The sequence below is a fragment of the Aythya ferina genome (genome assembly GCF_964211825.1).
Source record: "Aythya ferina genome assembly, chromosome: 2".
In the NCBI taxonomy this organism is placed as follows: Eukaryota; Metazoa; Chordata; class Aves; order Anseriformes; family Anatidae; genus Aythya; species Aythya ferina.
This window is the reverse complement of record NC_140297.1, coordinates 127,234,159-127,259,234: the sequence shown is the minus strand read 5'-3', so window position 1 is coordinate 127,259,234 and position 25,076 is coordinate 127,234,159. Positions and strand designations below refer to the sequence as shown.

General features: G+C 34.4%; 1 protein-coding gene across 1 annotated transcript in view; it reads left to right on the top strand.

The window, feature by feature from the left end:
- Positions 1-25,076, top strand: part of TRPA1 (transient receptor potential cation channel subfamily A member 1) — a gene marked incomplete at its 5' end in the record, with an annotated part of 39,315 nt that overhangs the window by 7,962 nt on the left and 6,277 nt on the right. The window contains 17 exons of the mRNA XM_084511042.1: positions 1,749-1,885; positions 4,436-4,484; positions 8,247-8,346; positions 9,436-9,536; positions 10,807-10,976; positions 11,064-11,228; positions 12,486-12,600; positions 13,356-13,522; positions 14,472-14,565; positions 14,918-14,977; positions 16,334-16,432; positions 18,342-18,412; positions 18,882-19,029; positions 21,652-21,741; positions 21,963-22,132; positions 24,227-24,356; positions 24,486-24,668. Of these exons, the coding sequence (XP_084367168.1) occupies positions 1,749-1,885; positions 4,436-4,484; positions 8,247-8,346; positions 9,436-9,536; positions 10,807-10,976; positions 11,064-11,228; positions 12,486-12,600; positions 13,356-13,522; positions 14,472-14,565; positions 14,918-14,977; positions 16,334-16,432; positions 18,342-18,412; positions 18,882-19,029; positions 21,652-21,741; positions 21,963-22,132; positions 24,227-24,356; positions 24,486-24,668 (2,049 nt within the window). The remainder of the gene's footprint in view (positions 1-1,748; positions 1,886-4,435; positions 4,485-8,246; positions 8,347-9,435; positions 9,537-10,806; positions 10,977-11,063; positions 11,229-12,485; positions 12,601-13,355; positions 13,523-14,471; positions 14,566-14,917; positions 14,978-16,333; positions 16,433-18,341; positions 18,413-18,881; positions 19,030-21,651; positions 21,742-21,962; positions 22,133-24,226; positions 24,357-24,485; positions 24,669-25,076) is intronic.

Genomic DNA, 25,076 nt, shown 5'->3' with positions numbered 1-25,076 from the left:
GATCATTTTTGTGGTCCTCCTCTGGGCCCGCTCTAATGAATCCACATTCTTCTTGTACTGGGGTCCCCAGACCTGGATGCAGCACTCCAAGTGGGGCCTCATGATGGCATGTTAGGGGGACACAATCCCCTCCCTCAACCTGCTCACCACTCCTCTGTTGATGAAGCCCAGGACACAGATGGCCTTTTGGGCTGCAAGCAGACACTGCTGGTTCATGTTGAGCTTTCTTTCCACCAGAACTCCCAGGTCCTTCTCTGCAGGGCTGCTCTCAGTGCGTTCTTCTCCCAGTCTGTACTCATGTCTGGGATTCCTGACCCAGATGCAGCACCTTGCAGTTAGATTTATTGAACCTCATTAGGTTCACATGGGTCCACTTATCTATCTTGTCCAGGAGGACATCCAGGATGCCCTCTGGATGGCATCCCTTCTTTCTGTTGCATTGATTGCACTACTCATCTTGGTGTCATCTGCAAACCTGCTGACGGTGCACTCGATCCCACTGTCTATGTCACTGATAAAGATATTAAATAGTAACAGTATCAAGACAGACCATTGAGTGACACCACTGACCACCAGCCTCTACTTGGACACAGAGCCATTGACCACCACTCTGGGTGCAGCCTTCACATAATTCCTTTTCCACTGAATGGTCAAATCCACCCTTCAGATCCATATCTCTCTAATTTGGAGATCAGGATGTCACATGGTACTGTGTCAAAGGCCTTACAGAAGTCCAAGTAGATGACATCCGTTGGTCTTCCATTCTTGACTGATGCAGTCACTCCGTCATAGAAGGCTTCCAGCTTCGTGTTGAAAAAATATCTGACATTAATCAAATTGTTTGCAAGGCCGAAACCAGCTCAAGAGAGCAAAGATAAGAGTTTATCCTTCTTGTATTTGTTTGGTTCTTGGAACACACAGCTTTTGAATGAGATAGTTTGTGCTGAAGGTTTTGTGATGGGTAAGAACCATTTTGATAATGTTCATGGCTTTCTGGAAAAAGCCCATCCCAATACATTTAATGAAATTTTCATGTTCTGAAATGGACAAAGACAAAACCCTCGGGCATATATCAAAGCTGATTTGTCCCATGTACCTAAATGAAACTGTGTTTTGGCAAATCTTGTTCCAATCATTTATTTATTGTTTAATAGTCGTTATGCTTGTTTAGATTACAATAGTTAATAACTTATTAGAACAAGTTGTTTTTAATGAAACCTGCTGAAAATTGTAATTAAGAAGCACTTTTGAGGAAGATAAAGAAATCAAAGATATTCTTAAAAATACATTTTCTGTATTACAGAAATCCGTTATGGAGGCAATTTTGTTTGCTTATTCATTTGTACCATTCTGCCAATGATTTTCTGTGTTTTTCTTCTGCATCATCTTTTCTATTTAAGGCTGCTGTGTGTGCTTGTTTATTAATTCAAGTAGAAAATTGTTAAGACTCGTTATGGTATATTGTAAAGGCTTGGCGTAGAATAATGATGAGTTTTGTAGTGATCCTTTAAAACTGTCTCTTTAATGGTTTTGGTCTTTAAGATCTCTTTAGAATTCCACTATTTTAGTTAAAGACTAAAGTTTCTTCACATGAAACAGGAATTCAGGCATTTAGGAATTATGAATCCCATTTAGTATGATGGGGGCTAGGTTGGCTTTAAATGTGTTTATTATTATTATTATTATTATTATTATTATTATTATTATCATCATCATCATCATTATTTGTTTTGTTTTCCTATTTATAGAATGAAAAATGTACAGCACTTCATTTTGCTGCCACTCAAGGAGCAACTGAGATTGTGAAGTTAATGATGTCATCCTACGCTGGTGAGGAATCCATTATTGATGCTGTTGATGGGAATAAGGAAACATTGCTTCACAGGTAGGAGACTGCTCTGCCACACTTCACTGGCATGACATTCTTAGTTTTTACTGCATCCAGTAACACGTTATAAAATATACTTGGGAACACCCTTCCAAATGTGTTGGAACTCTATGGGATGGGAGATGGGTTTTGTACTATATGAAAGTGTCTGCAATTTGCTCAGAATGTTAAAGATTTTGGTGTTGATACCAAAATCAAAATAGTGTGGTCTAGTTACCTTGGTACTATGTCAAGGAATGGTTGCTAACAGTTTGTACTGAAAATTCACTCCAGTGAAGAATAAGGAAGTGAACAAGACTATGGATTTGTTAACAGCTTCTGAGGTTGTGGAACAAGTGTCCTAATCTAGTGTGGCTTATGTCCACATTTTTTCCTCAAAAAATATTTTATACCTGCTCAAGTACAAGTAGATGTTGGTACACTTCCCTATGATTGCAAAGTTGTAGATGGTGTTTTGGTACATAATAACCTTCTAGACTTACAGTCTTTCCCAGTCTATTTTAAACCAGAGCACCAAACTGTGGAAGATTTTCCTCAGTCATCTTCAGCAGAAAGGCACATATTTAAATGTGATAGCTACCAGCTCTGTGGAAGATAATATATTTCTCCATCTGCACATTTTTGCAGTTGCACTGTGTTAAAGTAAAGCTTGATAATTTTACGGTATTGCTCTATGATGAGTTTTACAATATGAATTGGTAGAAAGTTGGAAGCAGTAGAATCATAGAATTAAAGGATGTCCTGAGTTAGAAGGGACCCACAAGGATCATCAAATTCGACTCCTGACAACAGAACCACCCAAAAATCAGACCATGTGTCTGAGATCATTGTCCAAATGCCTCTTGAACTCCAGGAGATTCAGTGCCATGACCATGTCCTTAGGGAGCCCACCCCAGTGCCCAACCACCCTCTCAGTGAAGAACCTTTCCCTAACACCGAGTCTGACCCTACCGGGTCCCAGCTCCATGCCGTTCTCTTGGGTCCTGTCACTGTCCCCAGAGAGGACAATATCTGCCTGCCCCTCTGCCCCCCCTGTGAGGAAGCTGTAGAGCATGATAGTAGAGATGATTGTTCTTTGGAACATGGTATAAAGTAAAATGATTCCAAGATAACTGAAGAAATTAAAAGGGGTGCGTGTTGTAAGGTTAAGATAAGGTTTGAGTACATTTGGAAATGTAACTGCAATAGAATGTTACTGAAGACAAAGTGATGACAGCATGCAAAAAAAAATTGTGCAGGCCCAATATAGCCTTACTACTTAATAGATAATTGGGTCTCACATCCATGGAAGTGATTGTCCTGGAAAAAACTTTGGACCAAAAAGAGTGACACATTTTTGCTCCCTGTGTCTGTGAAAGAAGGGAAAAATACAGTATCAAGAATCATTCGAAAGTAGAAAGTCACCCAAATCTCTCTGAATATAAATAAACTGAATTAGAGCATTAACTTTTTGAGAAGTGAAGGAGCCATAAAGCATAGGCTGGATGCGATCCATTCACATTCCTACTGTCATTTTCCATCTACATATTTTTATAAAATTTCACTCTCTGTTTGGGCACCTTGGAATTTGTTTTAAATGTGTGTGAAGCACTCAGTATTTATGCCTGGCTTGAGAGTTCTGCTATAGATAATAGAGGCATGTCGACTCATTTGGAACCATGATACCTACTTTCAAATGTCTTTTGAGTAATTGGTTCTATTTATAGTAAACCCTGTGTTATTAGCTCTTCTTAAGGGAAGTGTTATCTTTGAGATACAGTACAGCCTTGGAATCGTCCCTCTGTGTTGCTCACAGAGTAAAAATATTTCATAGAGGTCTGACTTCTGAAATAATTTAGAATGTGTGTATTAACTGTTCTATACTTCCTGCTTTATTTAGTTATTTATTATTGAATAACACATAATTCAGTATCATAGAATAAAACCCAAGAATGTTTCATGCATATAGGCAACTGTAATATATTTTGGTAATGTAACCACCATTTGTGTCAGGTTTTATATAACTTTTTTTTTTTTTTTTTTTTTTTTCAAGTAGGCTTGCCTGCCATAGTTAGAACACATTTTAGCTGAGTCATTACAATTTTAACCACTGCTCCAGCATTTTTAAACTAAATATATTACAAAAATTTTGAGAATCGAATGGATGGAATGAATTTCATGTTCTAGATCTGTTAATGTTCTAGAATGATTCAAATCCGAAGCATATGGAATTATATATTGACCTTGTGTGGGATAGAGAAAGATCTGGCATATGAAATTAAGCTGTTTCTGTTAAAAATCAGTAGAAAAATGCCCATTCATATACCAATGAGGTGTTTGTTTCCCATAGTGTTTTCAGTGCATTACCTGAACTGTTAAAAAATGAAACCCAATGGCAAAAAAGGAAATACTTTTTTAAATGAAATATGTAGTAAGGGTATTTCTGTCACTTTATTAAATATATATACATATATATATTAGAAAACATTAGCAAATAGAGCTAATAACAGTTTGAAAATTCGTTGTCCATTCTAATGTTACTCTAATTTTGCATTTTTTTCTCCACAGGACGGCCTTGTTTGATCATTATGAACTGGCAGAGTATTTGATTTCGATGGTAAATATTTAATGAAGTGATATGTTTATAGAGATTATTGCTATCTGTTACTACAGGTCTGCATAGAGAAATTCATAAAGGAGAATGTTTTCTTAGCTATAGGTTTTATATATATATATTTCATAAAGCATAATTGACAGTTAAAGTACAGTGGTAGTTAAGGCTCTGTAATAGTAATCCACAGTTACAGAGAATGAAAGCTTGCATTTTAATTTCCATTTTGCTTACTTAGAAAAGTTTCATAAACATCTTTTACCAGATATGACAGACTGGTTCAGGCATCTTCACTTTTATGATATGAAATACGAAATAAAAGCTAAACATGCATTAAATTTAATCTGATTTCTCCAGAAATAAATCATTGTCTAATACATGCACATACCATTCTTCTTGGATTATAAAGCCATGTATCGAAGCTTGTTCATGATCTAGAAATGCCTTTTACTCTGAGTAGCTTGGTTATATTTCTTCACAGAGTAACTACATGGGAGAATGAGGAAAAAAAAGTAACTGGTGATGCTGCTGGCAGTGCTCCAAGTGTCCATTAATACAAATTAAGCTAAGGCTCATACAACCATTATATGCCGCACTCTGTTTGCTGAGGAAACTTTCAGAAGTCAGTAGACTTTCCCATTTTGTGACTGCTAGGATTTTTTTACTTCATTTCTTGGTAATTACATTAAGAGCAATTCCGTTCTGCATATAGTTTTGCTTTTCCCAAGATTCTCTTAAAGGGATTTGATTTAGTTAGAAATAGATGTTGTGCTTATTTTCAATCCAGATGTGAAATGGTGAGGTTTGACTGCTGAAACCTGGCTGACAAAACAACCTGTCTGCAGAGTTTATTACCTGAGAAATACCGGCACATGTTTTCACATTTGGCAGTTTGTGTGCACAGAGTATTAGAGGGAAAATCGTTCACACTGCTAAGAACACAAATTTGCTGAAAACAAAGTTAAATTCCTTGAGTGTCTTGGCCTCTTATATGCTGAGGGTTTTTTTGGCTTTCCGTATAGAATATAACCATTTAGAAGCTTTAAGACTGTTTTCATTTGTCTTTCTGGAAATGGATCAAAATATTCTACTCAAGATTAGTAGGGTGCAGCACATGCAACCTGTGTTACCTGCTGATTGAACTCCTGGTGAGATCACTAATTTTCTTCTATGCTGTTTTATACATGAGAATAAAAAAGAAAAAGTGGAGTGATTTTTACTGCTCAGAAGGAATACCATGTTCCAGGTCAGAATGGCTTTCTGGTTTTAAGAAAGAACAAAGTTTATTTATTTTACACATTAAATATCCATATTTGTTGGAAATTGACTTACACTGCTTACTTTCTTTATCTTATTTTTGGTAATTTTTGTATTTGAAAATAAAAATCATTGTAAACTAAGTGTTAAATGTAGCTCTTCTAGGTAGAAAGGTTATTATCTACACTAAGCAAAATTGTCCAGACACAATGAACAATTATACTGTTTTCATTTAAATTATACCAGTTTTATTTTGGAGGTTGTAGGTCAGTATTCTATGCAAAACTCAGAATCCAAATTGGTAGATATTTCTTCCACAGTTCTTTGTTGTTTTGCATTTGGCTTCTACAAACCATAGCAACGAGTGAAAGATCGTGTTTCAGTGACCTGGTTTAGGTCACTGAAGACTCACTGCAGCCTCAGCAAAAGGGAAAGACAGAAACCTGTCAGCGTTCTAACATTTAAACATTACAAACTTTATAGCTTTACAAAATTGGTGCATATAAATTGCTTTACAAATTAAGCCTTTTAAGCACAGTGACTTTGACTAATGTCAAAATGATCTTCGTCACATACATGTATGACAATTAGATGCACAGTATCTGGTCAGTGCATGCACATGGCATGATTGTATTTGCAAGTTATGTACACAATTATAAGAAAGAATTAAGACATGAAAATCAGAAAGTTTGCTTTTTTTTTTTTTTTTTTTTTTTTCCTGTGTATTGCCTGTGCATTGTACAATTGAGCATTGAGATGTCTGTTGTTTCCTGAGTTTAATTCCTTTAAAGATTGTTTATTTTCATAGACTTTGTTGAAATGTGCTTAGTCAAAGTAAATGAGCAGTGCTATTACTTTTTTTTTTTTTTTGAACTTCCCTTTTCCCCCATTTTTTTGATCTTAATTTTCACCAAATGGAACATATTAAATTGCTGTAAATACTAAATGATATTCACAACTTTAAACATAATATTTTTATGTACCTTCATTTCTGTTTAATTAATAGATATTAATTTACATGCCAGAGTAAAAGGAGTTCAGAAGCTAAATTTACAAGTTGTTAATTCAGCTGTATTGTAAATATGGTAAATATATGTGGTAGTATGTAAATTACTCTGTATCATGATAAATACAGGATGAATGCTGCTGAACTTGTTTTGCTGAGAGCTGGACAATAGAGTGAAGGTGATTTTAAGATTGTGTTGTTGACTAGAAGTTGGTGCCTCTGTATTCACTGAAATGAACAAGCCTTTTGGATAAACAGGTTTCTGGTTGTTCCTTTGATCAATAAGAACATTTTTCAGAGTTTGCCAGACCTTGTAGAAAGGTGACTGGTGAAAGGGTCCTGCACGTGTTACCCTCAAACATTTCATCAACATACATTGAAAGCTTCCTCTTTTCTTTTGGTAAAGTAAATATAGTGCATTTATTACACACTTCTTATTACTATATTACAGGTTTTACTATCCTAGAAATTAAATATTGATCATTATCATTATTAGTTCTCTGTCAAATTTGGACTGGACCCAAAGATTATTCATGTTAATATGAAAACTCCAATTGATTTTTTTTTCAATGATCTTTGGATAACATCTGAAATAGATTTTTTCTTTTTGTATGCTTTGTTCACTCCATCCAATTTCACTTGCACTTGATATCTAGAAAAACTGTATCTACAGCATTATAAAATATATATCTCATTATTTCATTTACTTATATCACCATGCTCCCTTGTTGGCAGGATTTTTTAGATAGATATGTTTATGCTCATAACATTGTACTGATATGACCATAGGTCACCATGGTGACCACACTTTCCTGCCATTATGCACCTTGTGCAAAAATAGATAACATCAACATTGTGCTTTTGCTGGAATATCTCATTCCAGTCCTTGAGCTTCACCCAAGGAAAAAGGTCATATCAAAAACCTTAAGTTTGGAGAATAAAAATGTGTCTGTTGTTGATACAGCTACTTTGGGTTTAAAAAAAATAACTTGGCTTACATAATTTATGATCAATAATAGAAAATGAAGGTAGATCAAGCTATACAGATCAACTTTATATTCCTGGATGTATCACTTCTTGATTAGTATTCATCTAGTATAGTACAGTAGTTCAGAAGGCTCTTGTTCTGCTAATTGCTTGATAGGTAAAAGATCATCAAAATGCAATTTTTGTATTTTCCAGAGTTTTAAGTATTTTCAAGTTAGAAGTATATATTTTAAGTATTCATATGCATGGGAAGGTATCCTATTAAAAATTATGAGGTGTTAGTGCAGTATACTTAGAAATAGGCATCTAAAGACAGATAGATGACTGTGTTGTGGCTGGTAGTTTAAAAACATTTTTTTTTTTTATATAAATACATAAAATGTTTATTGAATTTACTTATCTGGAGCATGTATATTTACTAAGAATGCCTATAGTTCTGCTATGCTTCTAAAGGGTAACACAATTTTAAAATCATATTTATTCATTTTTCATGATAAACTTTAAATTCTTTATTGCAGGGAGCAAATATTGATAGTGTTGACATAGAAGGTCGATCCCCGCTTCTGTTGGCAACTTCTTGTGCATCATGGAAAATTGTGAATTTACTGCTCTCAAAAGGTACAAAAGAATATGTGCATATGACATACTTTCTTTGAGCAGGGTTCATACATATGAAATCTCTACATTCAACTTTCCTCTCAATTTTAATGCAATACTTCAGCATACAGTCCAGATGTATCTGAGTTAAACAGCTGCTCTGTGCTGGTGTTTCTGGAGGTAAAGGCAGAATTAGACTGATGGTTTCACTGTTTTTCATATAGAATGGATAGGCCGTAGGAAAAAAATGTGGGCTATGTTTCATGTTTCTCAAGGCAGAGGTGGCACTGGCACCCCATCCCTCTATTCCTTAGTAGCTCACAAAGTAATAAGAACCATGGAATAAATACACCACTTACAAAAAATAGTGTTTCATATCAGAAATCAATCTTTAAGTGTTAAAGCTCATGTTTCAAATATTACTTGTGACTTTATAGATTCATGGTTACCTTGACAATGTTTGAGCTATATTTTTCAATTGCTATGCCTTTGGTGCAAGCCAATAATTGTTAGTGTATTTCTTCTTGTTAACGGTAACATAACTGTTAATAAACCTTATAATAAAAGTTTTAAATTTGTATCAAGGTCAAAAACTTTAATAAGACACTTTTTTTTTTTTTTCTTTCATAACTGGGAAAGCTCCCATTTCCTGTGGCTTGCTTTATGTAGTATTTCTGTGGATTATTACTTAAATAGCTTTGCTAGATAAAATTACTGTAATTTTGAAAATAGTGAAACGTGAAGACAGTATGATTACAATTGGAATGGACTGTAAAACCCATAGGAGAAGAGGTTGATCATCTGCATCTTTAAATTACCTCTTGATCTGTGGGTGCTCTGTATCTCTGAATATAAGGGCCTCATATAAATCTTAGTGCTTCAGTGAACTGCAAAATGCATATGCATTGAATAAATCTGAGTGTCACTAGTTGTGCTGGGGGGGGGGGGGGGAGGGAGGTATAAGTAAAATGATATAACGTTGACTTGAAATGATATTTGTTATTTTATGGATTTATTTTCAACATTTGTTCCTCTGTTTTAAACATAGTCAGTTAGTGTCAGGGACCAGCAGTTTTGAAGTTGCTGGTATTTATTTCCATATTTATCTAGGAGCAAATGTATCATTAAAAGATCATCTTGGTCGGAATTTCTTGCATTTGACGGTGTTACAGCCTGGAGGATTACAGCATCTGAATGAGAAATTTCTGCAGGTACAGTAAGCATCAATTTATGTCTATCTGTTACCCTTACTAGAAAAAGTAAAGGAAGAACTACCTTTTTATTTTGGAATGTTGGTAAAAGTTTTTGGTGCTTTCTAAGTTGCCCAGTGTCACAGAAAATAGTTTGAACAGGTACATATCTCTCATGAAAACTTTTCAAAGCAATAATACAGTTTTCTTATTGCCAGGCAAAGGAATAACATAATCCCATAAATTATTTTGCTGTTGGGGGATTGAATAGCTCAAGAGGTAGGCAATAAAATACAGAACTTTTCACTTCTACTTTCCCAGTTTGCATGCAGTAAAACTAGAGGACATGCTCATATTCAGTCAAGCTCTAGGACTTAAATAGCTTACCTTATATTCTGCAGGAATTCTCTGTGGACTGGACTGTAATGAAGTCTTGGATTTCTTTTTAAAATGATTTAAAATACAGATTTGTATTTGTCTATGCTGAGATGAACTCATATTGATAGAACCCAAGCTTGCTTGAAAGAGTTAAAGTTGTTAGCCTCCAAAGTTATAGAAACAACCTTTTAAATGTGAATCACGTATAACTTATCTTATGTTGGCTGGACTCTGTAAACAACTTTGATTAGTAGTGCAGAATGGATTTATTCTCCTTTTTCAGCAAATGCTGGGAATCAACTTTAAAGAGTGATAACTCTTGCTTGTCTACATTGACTTTCTCATTATTGATCATACTAGTAATTCATACAAAGGGTGGAGCAGACTGAGGGAGGAGATTCTTGGTTTCTTTAAGAAAGGATATACATAGAGTAGTGTTAGACAAGGTACAGAGAAAAACAGGGAATGAAGATGAGGAAAAAGAAATTGGGGTAAAAAATTATACCACAAAACAGTGAACTGGTAGTTCCTGACAGCCAGAAGTTTTGCTGCTGAATAAAGACTATAGACTACCCTTGCTTTCTGTACAAGCCTTCTATTAACATCAATGAGTTGTTAATCATTGTGGTTGAATGGCAGCAAAGAAGAATCTCCTGTGTTACACTTGTTCTATGGATGGATTGCAGTGAGGGCACAGTTTGGCAAGTTGCTGTGTTCTCCAAAGAGTAATTGTTTTTAAAAATGATGACCCACTAATCAGCAGATATTAAGTGCTCATTATTACTACACTTCTTTATTTTTTGTTTTTAGATACTGCTTTAAAATTATTAATGCAATTGTTAGGAACTGTTAGAAGCTGGAGCATCATTGATATAAATGTAATTCTATGCTTTTGTTCTTTTGGGGGTAACAGATGGAACATATTAAAAATCTTGTAGTGGATGAAGATAATGAAGGATGCACTCCATTGCATTATGCATGCAGACAAGGTGTGGCCCTCTCTGTAAATAATTTACTCAGCCTCAATGTTTCCATTTATTCTAAGAGCAGGGACAAGAAGTCACCCTTACACTTTGCTGCCAGGTTAGTAGTACAGTCTAGGCTGTGCAATCAATGCCATTTTCCCATCCATATTTCTTTGACAATAATTTACATGTTTATCTTTCAAAGCTATGGACGCATCAATACATGTCAACGACTTATAAGAGATATGAAAGACACAAGACTTTTGAATGAAGGTGATAAGAAGGGAATGACTCCCCTTCATTTGGCAGCCCAGAATGGTCATGAGAAGGTAGTTCAGTTTCTTCTGAAGAGAGGGGCCCTTTTCCTCTGGTAAGTGTTCAGATTTCTGTTCATTAAGTTAAAGAACTATCACCTTACATTTATGTCCAGTAACTGGGAAGCTAATACAATATATAATAATAAATAGTATATACAATTCCATACATATACACAAAATAAAGTAAATTTATATAATATTTATAAAAATAAGCTGATTGTACCTCCCTCCTGCCTCATGCATAGAACCAGGACTACTAATGCTGGCAAAACTGAGATTTCTCTAAATCCAACTGAGAGAAAAATACTGTATTTTTTGATGGAAAAAATACTGTTTTAGAAATAAAATAATCATGTCAGCTTCACTGATATTCCCTTCATATTCGCTTACAGGTTTGGGGATGGGTTCTCAGAATTGGTGTTTCGCAGGCAACTTGCCTTTCACTCTCAGTCGCAATTTTGACAGGATTTTCAGAGTTCCCTGCAAAACCTGGTGTGAGCCAAATCTAGTGAAAGTTTAGAATCTTTAGAGTCCTGTTTACATGGTACATTCTAGAGCTTTAATTTTCAAATGCTATGCTTCTAAATCCTTGACAATCTGTACTGCATCTGCACCTTGGAGCTAGGGATCTAGGTGTTCTGAAGAGATCTTATACCAAACAGACCTGTCATACATTCAGTATTTATAACTGTGGAGGACCCACTAAGTAGACTGCTGTCAGGCTCTTTATTTCATGTTTTCTTAGCTAGGATAGGGATGTGTGTGCACAGGTTAGTGTTTATGTATGTATTTAGGCTTAATTTAGATTTAAAATTATCATTTTTGATGAAATGACCTGATAAGTTCTATGCGATTAAAGGCTTAATTTTGTTAAACTACAATGAAGTAATATTAATTGGAATAAATTTGTGTGCTTACAATGATTTGTATATTACTGCCTTTAAACACACAATTCTATAACACGGTCATCATCTATGCCATCTCTGTTGCAGGTATTAGTAACAGAATATTGTAAATATTTGACTCATTTTCAAGGGACACCTAAGAAAATGGGTGCAATCCCCATTTATATATGAATAGAGAGATGAACGGAGAGAGGGGGACCAAAATACTTTTATTGTCTTGAACCTTTTACTTCAGAGTGATGCATTTTTATCACATAATAGTTGATAGAAGGCATGCACATTTCTATGGTAGTCATGCCAAAACAAACATGTTTGAGTCAAAGAACAAGGCAATTACATTTATCTGAAATTTATGGAAGGCTTTTCTGTTTCTAATTAGTATTTTTTGTATCTGCTATATGTAAGTGATTATAAAGGCTGGACAGCCCTGCACCATGCTGCCTTTGGAGGATACACTCGCACAATGCAAATAATTTTGGATACTAATGTGAAGTGTACCGACAGAGTGGATGAAGAAGGGGTATGTGTTCACATAATGTTATTTGTTTGTCGCCTGTTACTTCTAGAGCAAATATCGGTGGTATACTGTTAGTAGATTGCATTTCACTCTGTATTGCATATATAATATGTTGCTAATTTCTCAGAGAAATGATGATGAAGACATCCAGAACTAGTAGTTTAGGAAAAACTGTTGCCTAGAAATCAATCAGAAGCCAATGTTTAGTTTCTAAGTTCCCTCAGGAAAATATGGGTTACTTGGGAAGGCTTTCAAATGTCAGTTTCAGTGTCACTTGATTCCTATACCACTCATTGCCCTACTTTTATGAAAATAACAAAGGAAAAAAAAAAAAAAAAAAAAAAAAAAAAAAGGTTTCTCTTAAAAAGCTCTGCCTACAGATTTGTTTGTATGAGTACATCTGGATTGAATGCTTCTTTTCCTGATCATCAAATACAGGCTTTTTGCGTCTGGCAACACTGTCATTTTTACCTATCTGTGACTCACTGTTTGTTAGCTACAAAACTAAAAGATATTGACAAATTGGCCTTTCTTATCTACGGTTGAGTTTCTTCAAATGGAATGAACTATGCTGACCGTAGACGTAGAATGAAGAATTTGTCTACAATTTCTCTGTGACAAGATTCTACTTGTTCATATTGCCAGTAAAAGCATTTAGGTCTTGTAACTGAGAGTGTCATGTGGTTTTCAGTGTGGGAAAGGCATTTTATTTTTTTGAGTCTCATTTGCATTTATTTCCCTCATACTTTTCTGTACAGAACACAGCTTTGCACCTAGCTGCAAAAGAAGGACATGCAAAAGCAGTAAGGTTACTTCTTGACTATGGTGCAAAAATTCTGTTGAACAAAGCAGTAGCTTCTTTTTTCCATGAAGCAATACACAATAGGAGGAAAGATGTAGTATCAGCTGTAATCTTGCACAAAAGGTAAAGTACACAGAAAATGCTTTTGTGTTTAATTTTCCTTTTTTTTTTTTTTTTTTTTTTAAATTAAGATTGATTAAGTTTTGAAAATCTGTGGTTTAATAAGTAGGACTGAGTTCTTATATTAAATTTCTAGAGATTGCGTTGTGATCTAGTGATAAAATAGCATAACTGTAATGAACATCAGGTATGTGGCATGTTTTTTCCATATTAGACTGTGTATTCAGATTCTGGAAAAGAAAACAAAACAAAAACAAGAAAACAACAGCAACAAAAGCCAAATGTAGAAACCATGAAAAATAAGTAATCCTTCCCATGTCATCTCTCTACATATATACATAATTTTGTCCTTTCACAACATGTTTCAATACCTACAGACTTTTAATAAATATATATATATATAAATATATATAAAATAATACCATTCAAGGGAATTAATTTTAAATTGTTCTTTTAAACATGTTGCAAAATTTTAAAAATGTGTCAATTGAACTGCAATTTAGAATGTTTTATATTAAAATATAACCAAGTTCCACTTCAGGAGCAAAAGTATTGCACCACTGCTAGATGAGTGCATTTTTTGGTAAGAGTTGCAGGAGCACTGCCAGTATTTAACTGTATTTATCTTACTCATCTAATCTTGCAACCTGAGAGTTCAGCTTTAGTTTGTTTCCTATGGAGTAGGAAGTATCCTTTGGAAGGATACTTATTCTTGAGAATGTTTTAACACAGTTGAAACATTTCTGCTTAGCTGCTAACAGAATTAGATATGATGGAAGCATCCAAAATGTTACTCAATTACAGCTGATTTTCCATGTGATGGTATGTAAACTTACTACATATTGTGATTTGCAAGATAATATCTAAAATGAAGCTCAAATAATCTAAAGCTAGTTTAATTTAAAAGAGAAGTAACTCATTCCTTTTTGATTATTTCAATTTATTTTTGCAGATGGGAAGAAGCTGTTCTAACATTCTCTCACTATTCTAATGCCAATAAGTGTCCTTTGCTGGAAATGGTTGAGTATCTTCCTGATTCTTTTAAAGTAAGTTCACTGCAAATATTAAAAACAGAACTGCACCAAAAAGCCCCTTTGGTTACATTGCATCATTTGCCTTTGTTTTTCTAATGCCATCCTCACTAACATGGATTATTATAAAATAGGAACAACATGAATTCATACATTGATTTAATTTTATTATCCTACATGTAAACTCTGGAGTTTTATGTATTCATAACATAAAGCATATATTTACCATATAACCTGACTGAATGAGCACTCCCATGAGATGACTGCCATATTTGAATGTTATTTTCTTTAGCTACAAATGTTTTCTGTTCATTCTGATAAACATCATCTGTATCACCTTCATTCACTTTTCTGTTCATCTTCAAAGTTGGTTTTGGACAACTGCATAATTGAGTCTTCAGAGGAAAAGACAAGTCGAGACTTCTATGTAAGTGGACAAAAAAATTTATGAAGACAGTACATTTTATGGTCTTAGAATGGAATATGTCATAATGTCCCTGGTAATAACACCAGTGCATTATCTGGATAATAGTTAACTTAGAAAATCATCAGCTTGCCTTTTAGCCACTAATATTAATAATTTTACGTAACTTATGTAGTTACATAAGTGTCCTGATATAAATTCAAATTGACTAATATTTTAACTTCATTCATTAATAATTCCATAGTTACAAATAATTAAATTTAGATTTATGCTTTTAATATGTATTTGTTAAAAAATTGTCAGTATTGGGAAGACTTTTTAAAGTCACTACATCAGATACTAGCAATCTTCAACCGTTAGTCTTTGACTTTATTGCAAAGACAGTAATTCTATTTATTGTATGTTTGTATGTAAAAATAAATAAATAAATAAATAAATTTACTTGAAAGACAATACATATATTTTATACATATATTTTAATGTTTGTCAAGTTCTTATTGATACAGCATGTTTGTAGAAAAGTATAAGATCTTAACAGAAAACATTGGTGACTGATCTTATTTTATCCTTTGGGCTGCAAATGGCTTTGAAGTTCAGTTTCTGTAACCTTCATGCTTATGCATTTTAGCAAGTATAACATCAAACCTGGGCAAACCATTGACTTTAACCTTGCTGTGTAAATTCTTACAGTCAAGCTGAGTGTCAGAGGTTATGGATATTGCAAAAAAACAGTGACAGAAACATTAATATCTATTAATGTATATGAAATGCATGCCTGTCATAAGAAATACAGTTGTCATAAATAATTCCAAGTTGAATACATTTTTTTTTTTTGTAAATTCTTGTCCAAAATTTTAAGCAGTAAATTGGTTCCACAATGCTGAAGAGGCATGAATGTTCTACAGTTACATTATCTTTAAAAACATATTAAAAAAATATATATATTATTATTTACTACATTAACAGAAAACTTGAGAATTTTCTGCTACTAAACATTTTCTTTATATTGTATTACCAATGCCATATAACTTTAAAATACAATATTTTCTTTGAAGTCAATATAAAAAATGAATTATAGATATGAGAATGACCTTTTCAAGCTATAATATTTTAAGAACAAATGTCCCTTTTTTTTTTTTAACAATGTTTAAAATGACTAAGATTTTAAAATGACTATTCTTACAAGCTTACATCTTGCAATCATACATTGTATTTTGATGGCATGTGTTCATACTGTCTGTGACTACACAATATTTTTTTTCTCTCTAAAGGATTAGTATTTTAAAATTTAGCACATTATCTCAGTCTTAGACTATGAGTTTTATCATATTCAAGTGCTGATGTATGTTTATTATTCAGATTGAATATAACTTCAGATATCTTCAGTGTCCTCTGACACTTAACAAGAAATTAAAGGATGGTGAAGATATTTTCTATGAACCACTTGCCATTTTAAATGTAAGTTGTTTTTTTGTTGTTGTTGGTTTTGTTTGTTTGTTTGTTTAATTGACATAATTCCATGCTGTCTTGTTTGAGATAAAATCAAGTGTTTTATATTTTTATCATAATATTTCTTCTCCTAAGGTCCTAACTGTATATTTAAAGTACATTGTAATAAAGTATGAGCTAAACTTCACAGAATCACAGAATTTCTAGGTTGGAAGAGACCTCAAGATCACGTAGTCCAACCTCTGACCTAACACTAAACCATATCCCTAAGCTCTACATCTAAACGTCTTTTAAAGACTTCCAGGGATGGTGACTCCACCACTTCCCTGGGCAGCCTGTTCCAATGTCTAACAACCCTTTCGGTAAAGAAGTTCTTCCTAAGATCCAACCTAAAACTCCCCTGGCTCAACTTAAGCCCATTCCCCCTCGTCCTGTCACCAGGCACGTGGGAGAACAGACCAACCTCCACCTCGCTACAGCCTCCTTTAAGGTACCTGTAGAGAGCAATAAGATCGCCCCTGAGCCTCCTTTTCTCCAGGCCAAATAAGCCCAGCTCCCTCAGCCACTCCTCATAGGACTTGTTCTCCAGGCCCCTCACCAGCTTCGTTGCCCTTCTCTGGACTCGCTCAAGCACCTCGATGTCCTTCTTGTAGCCAGGGGCCCAAAACTGAACACAGTATTCGAGGTGCGGCTTCACCAGAGCTGAGTACAGGGGGACGATCACTTCCCTAGGCCTGCTGGCCACACTGCTTCTTATACAAGCCAGGATGCTGTTGGCCTTCTTGGCCACCTGAGCACACTGCTGGCTCATATTCAGCCAGCTATCAACCAATACTCCCAGGTCTTTCTCTGCCAGGTAGCTTTCCAACCATTCCTCTCCCAGCCTGTAGCTCTGCTTGGGGTTGTTGTGCCCCAGGTGCAGGACCCAGCACTTGGCCTTGTTGAACTTCATGCAGTTGACCTCAGCCCATAGGTCCAGCCTATCCAGATCCGCCTGCAGAGCCTTCCTACCCTCGAGCAGATCAACACACGCACCTAACTTGGTGTCATCTGCGAACTTACTGAGGGTGTACTCAATGCCTTCATCCAGATCATCGATGAAGATTTTAAAGAGGACTGGCCCCAGCACCAAGCCCTGGGGAAGGGCCTTCATATAGTCTAAATAATAAATAACTATTCTTTCAGGATTATATATAAATTCTTGGTTTATTTAAACAGTTACGTGGGTTTCGAGAGAATATGCTGTAAATAAAGGTAGTACCTCAAGGAAAACTGTTCTCCAGTCCCTGTAGTGACCATGTTCAGGAATATAAGACATTGAAAAACCTGACAAAGATGACTTTTTAATATGTGAACTGAAAAAATAATCTGTGCTTAAAGCAAATTTTACTGTTCTCACAAACCGCCAATCTGTTCTTGCTGTCTTTGGCAGAAAACATTTACAGAACAATATTGCAGGTTATATTTGATTACTTTTTGGACTTACTGTTGGCAACTAGATTTGGTATAGTTTTTAAGAATAAATTATTTTCTAATTAAACACAACTAGAAAATCATGGTCATTTCACATCTATGGTTGGCAAAATATTTACTCCCGAAAAATCATGTAAGTCTGTCTCTGTAGAGCATTTAGAGCTTTTACCTTTTTTTTTTTTTAAAAAAAAAGCTTGAAATAGACCTGTTATTATAACAAGCTACAGGAGAGAAGAGAATGGCTGGGTAGGCTCTTCTCATATATAAGAAGAATTCTAATAGCTTTGGACAAAAGTGAATAATCAAAAGAACTTTGCAATATTTTACAAACAATGTGGTTTTCACTAGGCTAATATTCAGGCTAAGAAGGTGGTCAAACTTGTTTTTAAGTGCTTTACTCATCTAGAAGAAACAAATTGGATCCTTGCACTTTCTCGTTTTGTAGGCCATGGTACGTCACAATCGCATGGAGCTACTTAGCCATCCTGTGTGCAAAGAATATTTGCTTATGAAATGGTAGGTGTATTTTTATAGATACAATTTATAGACACAATATTGCATGTCAGGATGAAGGCTATTGTACCTGAGAGCTGTTTAGTAAAGTACACATACTACTATGATGTTACTAAAGCAAATATGTACTTGTACAACACACTCATAAGCATACTTAGATTATGCTAATGTGGTTTAGTACTTAGTAGTGATTCTTTGATGGACACAACAAAAAAAAAAAAAGCTGTCTTTTTTCTTTTTTTTTTTTTTTTTTTTTTTGATATTTCACTTATCACTGAGCTAAAAAGAAAAGGAACAATATTTCAGAATGACTGATATACTTTTTTTCTCACAAAACTCAGTGATTCATCATGAAAGGATGTTTGAAAAATGCTTGTTTCCTCATCATGAGAACATTGTTGGCTATTAAATTTAAATGCAGGCTCTTATAAATTTGTAAAGTGTTGTAACTGTGAACATTTTTACTTTCAAGGATGGCCTATGGGTTTCGAGCACATCTGATGAATCTAGGCATATATTCTCTGGGTCTCATCCCATTGACCCTTCTGGTCACCCACATACAGCCAGGAAGACCTTTGAATGGAACAGAAATCTATGAAGCAAGACCATTAGAATATGAGGTACTGAGTTTTCATATTATTTAGAATATGTTTAGGATTTTTATAGCAAGAAGATGTGATTGTTTATGTATTTCCTACAGTTATTTATTATTTAGCAACTCTGAATAGAATTGTTTATGTTTAAACATTGAGCAACAACTTCTGTGGATAAATTTCAATTTCCATATCTTATCTTCAAAGTCTTTTCTGAAAAGTTCGTGTCTGCTACATGGCTATATCAGCCTCTTCCCTGAAGTCAACATTTCTTTAACACTGAAGAAAAAGGATTAACATGTATTTAATCATGAAAAAACAGCAAATAGTAGACTTTTTTAGAATTTTTTATCCTTTTAATTTTCAGCAAAAATAATTGGATATTACTCATTTTAATTTTAAGACATAGAAATAGTTGTCAATAATAGTGTTTCTGAATGTTCAAATACAGTTTTCTTTGCCTGTGTTATGCATTACTTCTCCTTGCTGGCCCAGTATTTCTTCAGTAGGTCCATAAACTCTGTGGCTAAGACAAAACAGTTTTTTCTAGTCTGTATATAGCTACTTTATGTACAACAGTAGTAACAAATGTAACAGCAGAATTCAGTATATATGAATGAAAAACTCTCAAAAAAAAAAAAAAAAAAAAAACAACTTTCAAATGTATTGGCTCATTTCTTGTGTATAAACATTAAAAAATAATAATAATCATGTTGTGCAAAAATGTGAATGACATACCCTTGTTTTGGAATTATGATATCTCAAAAGGAAAAACATAGCTAGGTAACAATGTAAATGCATATCATGTTGACTTCTGAATATTTATCTGCAAGTCAAAACTACAGTAGATGTGGGGATACTCTAATAATTTGTGAATATTGATCTTGTTCATGATATGCATTGGGTGAAAATGCTGCTTTAGGTGGGGCTGTAAGGAAAACAGGCCAGGATGAACTCTGTCTTGGGATAAACCTGTCCTCTAGAGGTACTTTGGGGTTGTTAGGAGACAGAAATGAACTTTTTTCAGAAGCTGGAACTGCAATAAGTAGGACCTGAAGTGACCTGAAGAAGTTAGATTTGCCCAATCCAAAATGACATTTTAGAAAAGACAGACATTGGTGTGACTGGTTGATTTCTTTGTAAGTGTTTCCCTCCTGCAGTTAAAACTAAGCAGTATTCTGTCCCTTAGGAAGGCTGTGTTGTCCCAAAGCTGAACATTGTACTAGACTTTCAAAGAAGAAATTGCAAATACTGCTTTTTGCTGAACCTGTGAATACAGCTCATGCATAGTTATACTCCTGTGTTCACCCGAAGAGCAGGAGAGTCCCAGAGCTCTGTCTCAAGCTGTGGCATACTGGCATTAATGGACAGAAGTTATTGTTGTGCAGTGATATCTTCAAATTAATCAATTTAAAATGGTGATTTTTATCACTAAAAACAAGGATTTTTAAGAAAATAGACAAGAAAAATATTTTATATGTCATTCCAGGGGAGAAAAAGAAAAGAAAAAAAGGAATTCAAAAAAAGATATGCTAGTAGAAATATGAAATAATGTAAACTCAAGGAATATAAAAGGTCCATGAGGATATCCTGATGCATGAAAAAGTCTGGAGAACCACACACCCAGGCCAGTGCATGCAAGTTTCTCAAAAATTCAAAAGCCAAGACTAGAACTGGAATAATTCATGCTCAAATTAACTAATCTTCCTGATGGAAGATAGGAGAAGGACAGAAGCAGACAGAGGAAAGGTTCTGATTGCCCCAGGTCTTTGAGACATCAGGAAGAAATGTAACTGGACGAGGGAGTTCTATCCTTCAGTGAGGAATGATGCCAACTGGTGGAGAAGCAGTGTACTGATGAGGAGCTGTGAAGTTGCTGCCTGAGAGACTAAAGCAACACCAGCATATGTCATGCAGTGGGGCAGTCAGCGTCGTAGTGATTCTGTAATGGGAATGAAGCCAGGAATACCAGATCCTGAGGGGAGCACAGCATTAGAGAACATGGTACTGTTCTCTGAATCCAGGTTAAAGAGGGCACAATGGGGCAAATGCTGACATGTATAGCAGCAACACCTCTGATGGCAAATTGGCTTTACAATTTATTTATTAAAGATAAAATTCCCTGTTGTTATCTATGCCAGTATAAGGCATTTCACAATAAAGTTGGCTTTGCTGATACTAATTGTAAAGAGAGATGTCAAAGGGAGCAGCCACATAAGGATGCCAGGACTCCAAATTGTGCATCTTCCAAAGACTTCTGTTGCTATTCCTGACACTACAATATGATAGTGAAGTTATGGACCATAGAATTTATCTTTATGTTCATGTAGTAGCAAAACACACCAAAAAAAACGTGGCATAAATACTGCAATTTCAGTTCCCAATCTTGAACAGTAGTAACAAGGAAGCTGCACAGCAGTGGTTTATCATTGGAATGTGCAAATTTTAATATTTGGTTTGCATTAAACATGATATATATTACATGAATTTCACAATAAACATTAGTAAAATATAATTTAGTCTGTTTGTTTGCTTCAGATAAGCTTATTACTATCCTAACTTGGCAATATAATGTATATATAGTAGGTAGAGCAAAAATAAACATTTAACAATTTCTGATTTGTTTTGTGCTGTTTTTTTTTGTTTCAGGACTCATACTTCACAAGGGTGTGTATGTGTTTAGTTTTAATTATGAGTTTACTGGGAATCTGCAAAGAAATATTTCAGCTCATTCAGCAGGTAAGTTCATAAGGAAATATATGCATAACATCAATCACAATCATGTGCATAGCAGTTTGTATTATATTGAAATATATCTGATTTTTCTCTAATTGTAAGGGAAAGATAATTTATTCCTATATATGAGATTACAAGTGAGAAGAGGATTTAAAACCTGTTATTGAATTCAGTCCTTTAATGATGCATGACTTGTAAATATGCATCTCTCTCTTAAATCCTAGAAATTGAAATATTTGTTGGATTACTCCAATCTACTGGACTGGACAATTTATACTACAAGCATAATTTTTGTGTCTTCTTTATTTATTAATACACCAGCTCATTTGCAGTGGGAATGTGGAGCAATTGCTGTATACTTGTCTTGGATGAACTTCTTGCTTTACCTTCAACGGTAAAAATTATTTACAAGCTTTACAATAAATACTTTCAATATTTTACAAATTATATATATTCTAGAGTGTAACTTATCATGTGATAATCCTATTTTTAATTTATGTATTTATTTTAAACTATACAAGTTTCCAGATTAGGATCATAGGATTTTTTAAAGTATTTTTATTTTTTAACTTATGAACTGTGAAGTAGTTTTTTGTGCTTTTCATGTATGGAATCACAGTGTGTAATGGAAACATAAGAAATAACAAAACTTATTTTAATGCTAAGTGAGCAAAGTCACTGGATATGTCTTTTAAAAAAGTGTTTTATTATAGTATGTAGACTTCAACTTGAAGAACAAGCAAACAAACAAAACAAACAAAAAAACCACAACCCAAAATAAAAATATATACCATCACAAAAAAAGAATGCAAATTACAGGAGGCAAAAGGACAACAATCTGTTGTTACAACACCTGAGGGAGGGTAATATCTTCCATCATTTTACAGAGTGAATGGCACACCCCACTTTTTTACACCATGATGTCCTGTAAAAGAATTCCAATGGGTGAAATTATTTCTTTAGTTGACATTAAGTCTATTTATTGCCATAAATGACCCCAATCATATGGGTAATACAGTGGTGTCTGAGAGTCATGAACTTAAGGAGAGTTATGAAGATGGAAAAATAGGGTGGATGTACTGCTTAATATTAATAAAACATGTTTGTACCTGAGCAGGAGTGTCTTGCATAAAGATGATATATGGCTGAACAGGAAAAAAAAAAAAAAAAAGTGTTTTGAGCTGCTAAAGAATCTAAGTGATAACCCAGCATATATGCTTTTCAGACTCTTATTCCATGTGGTTTGACAGATAGACAAACATGCATTTGCTAATTAATTTTAACAGCATTTTACTGTAGTTGGGATGTTTGAGGACAATATCTTTGATATTGAGACAATATCTTTATGATATTGTCTCTTTATGATATTGCCTCTGTTGACAAACCTTGCCTTGCATGTGTCTGACCTTAGATGACTAGTGAATGGGCTTATCCTTTCTTCTTGGCTGTGTTCAATGGGCAAAATGAGTATGGAACCTAAACAGTAAAAAGTACCCAACCTTACCTCTTTTGTGAGATTAAATGCTTCCCTTCCCTGCTTATGTCGGTAGAACTTTACAGGTACTCTACAAGACGTTTCTGTAACTGAGTCAGGCCATCTCTTCTGAAAGCAAGTAGTTCTGTTGACTTCAGTGGTGTTGTATCTAATAAATACAAATTTATTTGTATTAAGATTAGGTTTGTTTTACTTCCAGTTTGATGTTTTCAGACTTGCAAATAATATTGGGGGGAAGAGGGAGGAGGAGGAACCCCATGAAGGGATTTCCTCAGTTGCTATTTTCATAGCATTAAAAAGTTATCTGGTCCCTGAATCTGCTTTTTGGGGAAAACAGTTCATGTTCTGAGAATTGGTGTTTGTGTAAACCAGGAATGGAAGGGGCTTGCCAGCGTACAGACTGTTGTTAGAAACACAGGTGACTTAAAATAGTGCTACTCACCTTCTCTTACTGAGCAATATTTTTTTCTGCTCATTTGTTTTCCATGACTTCTAGTGTCATAATAAGAAAAATCTTTTAAAATCAAGTGTATGACTACTAGATGTATAATGGTGCCAGTTGTCCTTTGTTCTAATTGCTAATTTGCCTCACAAAACAGCAAAAAACAAACAAACAAACAAACATACAATTAATTTCCTAATATTTAGAGAACAAGTTGTACAGTATAGTACTTTCAGTGACTATGGACAGAGTAAAAGTTGTCGATAAAAAATACTTATCTTGAAATGCAGCTCTAGTGCATTAAGCATAAGATTCTGTAATTTAATCTTGCCATAAATAAGAACATTCTTTTGCATGTGAAAATACAAAATATTTAGACCATCTCAGAATGTCCAGAGGCGAAATGTTTCTTATCACACATAGAAAGTAGGATAACTGATTTCATATTTAACTGTATTGCATATAAGAGACTGTAACTGTAATGTAACTGTAAGAGACTGTAACTTCAGTATTTAATTTTGCTTATCTTTTTCTGTTTACTTATTGCCCAGGTTTGAAAATTATGGCATTTATGTTGTAATGTTCTGGGAAATTCTGAGGACTTTGATTAGGATTGCTGTTGTTTTCTTTTTCCTGATATTGGCCTTTGGACTGAGTTTCTTTGTCCTTTTGGGTTCACAGGTTAGTTGAATGGCACAGTTAATTTTTTATCATTATAAATATTATCTTTGAATAAAGAATGTCAAGAGATTATTTAGAAATTTCATAGTTTTGTGGTATTTTCTTGACTTTTTTTTCTTCTTTTTGCAGCAAACATACAGCACGCCACTGCTTTCTGTAATGAAAACATTTGCAATGATGCTAGGAGACATAAATTATCATGATGCATTTCTTGATCCATTACTGAGCAGTGAATTGCCGTATCCATTCCTGAGCTACACAGTTCTCATTATATTTACCTTGCTTATTCCAATCCTTCTTATGAACTTGCTAGTAAGTAAACTACTTCTCAATATACAGAAGTGATTATGCATATATTTATACACAGTTTTGGCATATAGCATTACTTTAGTGCTGACTTGTGACATTCATTCGTTATTTAACAAATAGACGTTCTTAGTAACATATTAAAAAGTTGCCTTTCCCTTGACTCACATTTCCTCCAGTTACTGTACAGTTAATTGTTGTAGAGTTATCTTGTATCAGGTAGTAACTGTATGGAATTTGCTGAACTTCAAGAAAGTCTTCCCCATTTCCTGGGTTCAACTTTAGAATAGGCAGGAGCACTATTAGAAGCACTTTAGAATAGGAAAAGCACTATTTTCATTCTTTGCTGAGGCATAGTCCCTCTGGTCTCTGCTACATTTCTCTGACTTTGTACTGACAGTGGAAAAAATGTAA